Source organism: Olea europaea, chromosome 22 (assembly GCF_002742605.1).
Source record: "Olea europaea var. sylvestris chromosome 22, O_europaea_v1, whole genome shotgun sequence".
Lineage (NCBI taxonomy): Eukaryota > Viridiplantae > Streptophyta > Magnoliopsida > Lamiales > Oleaceae > Olea > Olea europaea.
In genome coordinates, this window is record NC_036258.1 from 686,767 (window position 1) to 695,747 (window position 8,981).

The window sequence follows — 8,981 nt, forward strand, 5'->3', positions numbered from 1 at the left end:
TCTTATCTTAGTTTGCTCCAAAAAATTATTGATCTGAAACTTTATTTGTAGCAAATATTATCACCGAAGGTTTAGGATCTCTTTATCTCCGATTTGTTATAATGGACTTTAATTCAACTTTGAAGAGGTGTGAAAAATCTGAAAAAGAAGTGTGTGGTGCCGGTGGCTCAAAACTGTGTTGGGTGTCGACTGGAGTTCATCTAAATTTTGAAGAGAAAAAAGGCTTTTAATAGATTATGTTAATCTTGAAATTATTAAATATATATTAGGATTATTGGATGATGATGATGATGATAATAATAATAATAATAATAATATATTTGTATTAAAAAATTAGAATTGACAAAAATACTCACAAATGATAAAACTATTGAATTTTACATATTTGAATGAATTTTCAAAAAATTTCATTTTTTCATTTTTTTTATTTTTATATATTTTTTCGCCAGTCTGGTTTGGTTTTAAATCTCAATTTAAATTCTCAAATATAAACCAAACCATTTTGACCGGTTTGGTTTGGGTCAAAACCATTTTGTTGATCGGGTCCACTTGACACCAAACCGACGGTTTCTAAAATGCGGTTTCGATTCGATTTTTCGATTTTTGCTTACAGCCCTACCCAATGTCATCGTGGATTCGAGAAATGCTTTGTGGTCGAGAAGGATATTACTAATAAGGGAAAATTATTCCTATGATGTAGTCAGAATTGTGGCTATTGGAAGTGGGTTATAAAAGAAGAAAAAAAAGGCGAATCTAGTCGCGATAGCGCTACTTTCCTTAATAATTTGATGAACGGCCTCAATTCTAGAGTTTGGATAAGTGACGAAGAAGAGCTCCAAATATCGGTGAATGTGAGCGTTTGAGTGGGAAAAAACCCATAGAAGTCAGTACAAAACGGGAATGGCCAGCTTAACATGGAAACGTTTTACTTCAATGCCTTGTATTTATCAGTTGAATGCGTTGTATTCCATTAGCTATTGGATTTTATGACTTCTAGTTTCACTTTTGATTACCCTATGAGAGCACTTCCAGTTATAACAAAATTGTTCCATTTCCAGGTATATAATTGTTTGCCCGTTTCTTGTTACTAATATGTTGGCGCTGACAGGGGCAGATCTACTGTTGGACTTGTGACCCACCAATTTTTTTTAATATTAATTTTTTTTAAACGTAAAACTATAGAAGACTAACAATCGAAAAGCCAATTAATTGTTACAAAATCAAACACAAAAGGAAAAGTCAGAAAACCATTCGTCTGCATTGCCGTCCCTTAATCCCCTCTTAAACGATTCAACGTTGTCAACAATTGGAATTTGGAAGGGAAAATCTTTTGAGCTCTAGCCAACATGAAGTTTATCCATTAGTTTACAAGCTTGTGACATCAGCCTTAGTTCTTCTAGTGGTTGCTACTACAGTCGAGAGAGCATTTTCTGCGATGTCAGTTGTCAAAAATCATTTACGTAATCGAATCGGGGATCAATGGTTGAATGATAGTTTGATTGCATATATTGAGAAATATGTATTTGACAATATTGAAAATGACGCAATTATGGAACGTTATCAAAATATGAGAACTCGTAGAGAATAATTGTAGTAAGATATCGAATATTTAAATTTTTCCATCATCTTTTTGCTAAGTTTGATTGTGCCTCACTAACTCGTCCGCTACTAAATGCCAATGGTACGAATGTTGCCATAAGTTAGAATAATTTGGTTTACCAATATAGCAAATAATGGATGAAAACACTGTTGAAAACACCACTAAATTTACATAATACCATATAGCAAGTAATGGATAACCAAGTATTGAAAGCATCAAGATAACTGCTTCAAACTGTTTAGCTAAAATTATTTCATAAAACAATTAACTACTACAGAAAATTAAATCTAACAAGTTGGTAAAACATAGACCACACTCCTAACATTACACACCTCATCACACTCTTCTGCCAGTTTTATCAAATGACTTTGGATGGTAGAACGGTAATGCTTGAACTATAATCGATTACCATATAAAATAGTTAGTAACGCATTCATGAAACAAATGACGTTTAAACTCATGCGTGAACACATAATTATACCTTCCAAACTAAACATAACATTTCCCGTGAATGGATGGATGAAATTTGCAGCCAATAATTTTTGTGGAAGGGAGAACGATGTAATCATTGAAAGTTGTGGAAGTGCGAAAGGTGTCGGCATGGAGTGGTCCCAATATGATAATGGGGTCAACATGGGATATTGGTGAACTGGTTAACAATTCATTCCGCCATCAACCATACTATTATTGACCTCACTTTATCATCTGTAGCAAGGTATGACACCTGCGCAAAACCCTTTGACATCTCGTCATATCTCAACTGTGCATGAGTACTAACTAATTTATCGTAGGTCACTGCAATCCTCACGTGTGCTCTACTGACGTCTCCTCTCCATCTCTAAGAATATACCTATTTGTAATATGTTTAGAGTCATTCCAGATCAACACTGTGATCGCATGCCTACTAACTATCCCCCGAAACTCAAACAAATAGCAGCTGCAAACAACTTCACATTTCTCTCTCATGAATGAGACGTGGAATGTTTTTCTCCTGCGACATTCCTCATACATAATAGTCTCCCATACATCGTACCTCGTATCAACATTTTCTTCTGTGTAACATCGCAGTAAACCTTTCCCCCGTGAACTCCTCTTGGACTTTTCCTAAATTTAGCATTGGTGTACACTGACCGATACTGTTGCTCCATTTCAAATTATGTTGCACACAGAACCATTTGGGAAAATGATTTGAAATCAACTTGGAACTCCTTCTCAACTTTTTTACCCAGGACACGCTCATACTAGTCGACAAACTGCTTCAATGTGTCATTGAAGAATGCATTCATACGTTCACTTCTATGTGTAGTTAACATCCTTGCCCAGAAAGTGGTTTTCAAGAAACTAGAACACAACGCCTTCAATTCTTGTATAATCCGGACAATCAATCATTTTCATACAAGCCATATATATCAATCATCGCTGTCCAACTGTCTTCAAATTCTTGACTGGACTGTAGATCATACACTAATCCTTGTATAGTTCTAAATATCGAACCCTTATCAACATGGTATTCAAACTTTTTAGGTAACTTCTTCAAAATATGCTACAAGCACCATTTATGCTTCGTATTTGGGAAAACAATCTGAATCGCATTTTGTATTGCCCTATCCTGATCAGTAATTATTCCATGTAGAGCTTCACCATACAAGCACTGAAGCTATGTCCTGAACAACCACACAAAAGTATCTATGTCTCCATTCGATACCAAACCACAACCAAATAGAGTTGATTGTCTGTGATAATTGATGCCAACAAATGAGGTGAAAGTCATGTCGTACTTATTAGTGAGATATGTCATATCAAAAGTAACCATATCGTCAAACTCCTTGTATGCTTGCCTGCATCGATATTCTACCTAAAATATATTTCTAAGCCACGATTTGTTGTCCAAATTCATACTAAAGTAAAATCATGGGCATTCTGATTGCATTTTTGAAAAGTAGTCGCCTCACTTATTCTATATAGTTTTGACAATTCTTTTCAATGCAAGTCATGTTTTCATATCCATTTGCTTCTACCACTACAGAGTTGTAACTTTTATGCAATGGAATCCTCGCCAGATCATTCACTTGAAGCTTCTATTTCACTTGTTCACTCAAACGTCGATTGCATCGATATATCGTGAACTTCGAATGACTTATTTCATGATTGTGGTTGAGGTAGACTGCATTAATTCTTCAGCTACTAAGACTATCCAAAGATGCAGATATCCTGGCTTTACATCCTATCTTAACTGTCGGGTGCGATTTCAATGAACCACTAGCAATACTGCTTATTTAACCTTCACGACTTCATGTCAACATCATATATCTCAATACCCATCGTACCCCTTTTTCGAATTCATTTTCTTTACAGGAAACCCAACGGCATGGGCATATTTTTTTTATGAAACTCATACATTTCTTTTTCATCTTTGAATAGTATACCCAGCTCATGCACATTTAAATCACCCCCCTTCGATGGTTCACATTCGACTACGTTCACAGACTCCATGACGTTCTCATTATTAGATTCTACCAACACATCATCATGCTCGTCTAGCATGTCTTCCACACTCTACAAATTAAATAAAAATGAAATCAGTTTCAACAAACTTTTACAATACTATGCAATGACATCTCTAAAATAGACTACAACTTTTTTCACAGCAAAATAGTGCATATTAAGTTTAACTTTGCCAACATTTTTAATATTTCCAACAACAAATATTTTCATGGCTAATAAGTATCCCAAGTGATAATACATATCAAGTACAAGAGAACAAATAGTACTGCAAAGAATACAAGAGGGTAGCTTTAGCATAAAAATAATGATTTTTATGTAATAATTAATCATGCCTATATTAGGGAAAATGATGGAAATACTACTCCATATTCAAAAGGCAATGGCAAATAATAATCATTGGCATCTCCTTACTCTCATTAAATTTATTAAACAAATAAGCTGACTCCAACCAAGAGAAGTTAGAGCAACGGGGAAACGAAAATGATTGAACGAAAATGTCGACAATGTGAAGAAGAGTGAAGATCAATTTTTTTGACCTATTAACTGGGTTTTAGGCAATAGGAAAATGAAAATAACTAAATGAAGATGTCGAAAATGTGAAGAAGAGTGAAGATCAACTTTTACCTATTAACTGGGTTTCGAGCAGTAGGGAAACAAGAATAATTCAGGGAAAATATCGAAAATGTAAGAAGGGTGAAGATCAAATTTTACCTATTAACTAGGTTTCAACATGGATTGCGACGAATCCACAGTATCCGCCCGCTGTATGATGTTTCTTCTCAAATGAACATGCTTAAGGAAATAAGTTTTCTGTCAACACCTGCTTGTTTTTCCCTCCAAAACACTAATGCCACGTTTGGGAGTACAGGAGTGTTGTAAGTGTGGTCCACATTTGTAACTTTTCCCTCCAAGATTGGCAATTTCAAATCCTTGTTTTTAAGCTTGTGTGAGTAGCATTATCAAATTTTATTGGATCCAGTAATATTTTCTTTTACTATTTTTTCTTTAGAAACTATTTATAAATTTGCTTAAAGGAGGCTTGAACATTTTACAAACTAGATATTTTTGTAGCAAGGAACCATGTTCCTTTCAAATTCTATGGGCATTATAGTCATTTCAAAAAGAGGATCATATTGTCATCCACGAGAAAGATGAGATGCTTTTGAAAAAGTTTGAATTGATAACAGAACGTCTCTAGGCTTGATGCTAACAGCTTCTTGCTTTCGAATTGGAAAAATTTGTAGGAGTGATTTGGTATAGACCCAACACAGAAAACTAAGCATTTGTAATATTGGAAAAATATAAATTAATAAACTTTTCATCTCTCAAAGTTTAAAATATTATAAATTAATCAAAACATTGCACAAGTCAGGTATTCAAATGTTACCATTGTCTATCTAACAAAAGTTCAAAGGTTGTGGGCTTCTACAGCGTTGGCACAAAAACTTCCCCCTTTCCATGCACAAAAGTCAATTGAGTTTTTTTATTTTTATTTTTTATTTTTGACATACTATTTGCTAGTTTTCTTTCAAGTGTGAAATTAATCAGTGCATTTCTAAGGGTCAAACTCCAGATTTCCTTATAATTTACTAGATAAATTAATATATTGAGTGGGTTCAATACATAAATACAATTAAAGAGATTACTTCTTTATAAAAACTTAAGTTTTTGAGCGAATACGAATGTCATATATTAAGCTGGGGGAAAGGGCATAAATGACCAAAATATTCACATACTCAAGAAATTAGATCTATTATAATTAATTATCGTAAATAAGTGATCACTGGGGAAGTGTAATGATTATCACCTATATGTAGATGTGAGGGCATATATACCAAAATGAGCAAGCCCACGTTGGCAAGACAATAGATTAATGGTTTGTTTTGTTGGGTTTTTTAAAAGTTAAAAATTGTTTATAAGATTAAGCCCTTGTTTGAGCCACGTTTGAGAGGAAAAATGAATTTTTGAATAGTATATTGATAGAAAATGTATGGTTGAAAAATAAGGAAATGTTTTGAATTTGCGTATAATATTATTTTGTTGAAAAATGTGTGGTTGAAATGATGTTAAAACACTGTAGAAGAATTTATTTTTTCCAAATAATGGGGATCAAACAAGGGCTAAGAAATTGATTTTGAAAATGTTCTGATAATTTGTTAGAAATGCTTGGTCAAAGTGGAATAACTCTTAAAGAAAGCTGCCTTATAATAGATTTCACGATAAGCACTTTTATAAAAAAAAGAAAAATCTTGTCAAACGAATCTATTAAGTAGAATACATGAAAAAATGGGGGACAACCTTGGAAGGGCATACTAGGTTGGACTGGACGAGGTGAAGGATATGTTGTGCTATAGCATGTTACAAAACCAAATCAGTGCATACACATACTAAGGGTCCGTTTGATTGTAAAGATGAAATTTGGGTGGAAAGAAAACGAATTCTAGGAAACTGAATTGCTTAGAATTCATTTTCCTGGGAATTTGTTATTAAATGTGTTTGATTGGTAAAATTTTTCACCTGAAAAATGTTGAAATTTTCCATCTTTTGGTGTTTGATTGGCTTTATTTTCCATGGAAAGTGTATTTATTTTCCAACTATTGGTGTTTGATTGCCATTTTGTAAGGAATTCCTATTTGATTGAACTACAAAAATTGATAAAATTTTATTAAAATAAAAATTAATTTGACCTATATATTTCATTAATTTTACAATTTTTAAACTACATATTTCATCAAATTTTTTTACCAAAATCTACTAAAAACAATATTTTTCTTCTAAACCACACAAGTGTTAGATATTTTTCATCATTTTGCATGTATTTATTTTTTTGTTTTGCGAATGATTTGCCGACCCGACTAGTGTTTGCCGCTACACAACGGGGATCGACCTGATGTGTTATTCATTTCAAGGGACACACCCAATATAGAAGATGAACTTAAAAAAGTGTACAATTGATCGTAGATTATATTGTTATTTTTGTTTACAAAATCACATCCTGGAACAACAATAAAACAGAAAAAAACGTGTGTAAGTGTCTCCGTGACACACTTGCTGTGTGTCACGGAGAGAGTTTCTCCGTGTGTGTGTGTCACGGAGACACTGTCTCCGTGACACACACTAAAGTCCTTGCAAATGGTTTGGATGGATATGGGAATATATTCACGTGATGTTGTACTGAAAATGTGCATCAAAATGAAGCAAAAAGTTTTTACCAAATTTTAGTAAAAAAGTTAATTTGTAAATAATTATAAGATCCCAGTTGAGTAAATTCGACCATCAATGCCCAAATTGAAGCAGTGACATACTTCAATTGCATTACTTGTGTCTACTCATTGAACGTGTTCGTTCGAGACAGTATTCAAATGTCGTTCGATATTTCTCATGGTGATGAATGGACCGCGTACACAGTGCCACTTCAAAACATTTTGTATATTTATGTCGAATTTGAGTGTCACCCCAAAATCAACACGATATTCGTACTCTCCTCTTTCTTGCTTTCAGGCCGATGTTCCTCAATGTCTCTACGATGGTACCGAGTCCGACGGTAGGGTGCAAGAAATCCCGAAACCAATGGAAATCCAGCATCAGCCAGATAATAATTACCTAGTCCACACATGGTTGTTAAGTTGTCGTTCGTTATTGAAAGAAGTGAAAGATAAATTATCAAACAAGATGTACATCTTACCAACAAGAATTGTTAGCCTATGACCTTGTCATAAAGTTGCGCTCTGTAATAATCGACCGTCATGGGCAGATCCTTCCCAACCGGCAAGCACATACGTGAACTTCATATCAAATGTGCAAGCCACCAAAACATTCTGAGTTATCATTTGCTTCCTATTGCGATACCTTGCTTGTTCCTCTATGGGGACATTTGCAGGAATGTGAGTACCGTCGATTGCCCCCACAGAATCTTGATATGAAAACCAAAAAGTCCGGTTATAAACGGAATACTAATAGTGAAGGAAAAATGAACAAAGTTAAATGTTACCACCCGACCTGAAAATATTGGAACCATGGCTTCACCTTATCCTTTTGGTGTGGTGAGTTATGAATAGTGGCATTATTAACAACATCTTTGTACAATCCAAGGCAAGCCTGTAAAACTCTATGGAAATAGTAACTCACTGTTTGACCAGACCTAAAGAACATAAAACTTCCAATTCGATTACGGTGGTCATGTCCAACGGTGTTGAGAAATATAGCCACCTGTTCCTCTACTTTGACAGATCTATTGTCAACCAAGCCATATGTTCGTAAATGAGCACATAAGCTTTGAAACGGAGCTATCTTCATTCTGAATAGATCATGAAAAATTCTATCACTCATACCAAACATCCGTGTAAGTGTCATTTCTCTTTCAAAATCCCAGTTCCTATGTGGGGCTCTAGGGAGTTGGCGACTACGACGCCTGACGGTATTATATAGTACAATTGCTTGCATGACCATCATCTAAAATAATCCTAATTGTTGTCTTCGATGACTACGTTGGTTCCCTGTGGTAGGCATGGTACTTCAAAAAACATCTAAAGTGTTAATATACTAATTTTTGTCACATGAAATTCGTTTCAAACAACGAAATATATTACGATAATCATTTAATCGTGAAGAAGAATATACTCAAACTTCGAATTTCCATATTTGACTAACATGATCACTACATAATTGATAAAATTTATTAAAACAAACATTCTAAAACCCATTAAACAATTTGATGTGAAAAGAATAATGAGTTGTTGACATCATGAACTTTGACAAATCTCTACACACTTTTCACATACTCTCATATTCTGATTTATTGTTTTAACAATTTGGAACTTAAAAAAAGGGCTTCATTATTATTATTATTATTATTATTATTATTATTATTATTATT

At 34.0% G+C, this 8,981-nt stretch overlaps 1 protein-coding gene across 1 annotated transcript; it reads right to left on the reverse strand.

Moving 5' to 3' along the window:
* Window positions 1–7,818: 7,818 nt before the first annotated feature.
* LOC111371843 lies at window positions 7,819–8,554 on the reverse strand. Its single transcript, XM_022994013.1, has 2 exons — window positions 8,105–8,554; window positions 7,819–8,058 (listed from the first exon to the last, which is right to left on the reverse strand). The coding sequence occupies exons 1-2, from the start codon at window positions 8,552–8,554 to the stop codon at window positions 7,819–7,821; spliced, it is 690 nt and encodes a 229-aa protein (XP_022849781.1).
* Window positions 8,555–8,981: the final 427 nt, after the last annotated feature.

What these genes read in the sequence shown, in the direction of transcription:
- LOC111371843 (XM_022994013.1), bottom strand. Translation starts at nt 8,554, where the DNA reads ATGGTCATGCAAGCAATTGTACTATATAATACCGTCAGGCGTCGTAGT. An exon ending in CATGGTTCCAATATTTTCAG is followed by an intron (nt 8,059 to 8,104) that starts GTCGGGTGGTAA and finishes CTTCACTATTAG; the next exon opens with TATTCCGTTTATAACCGGAC.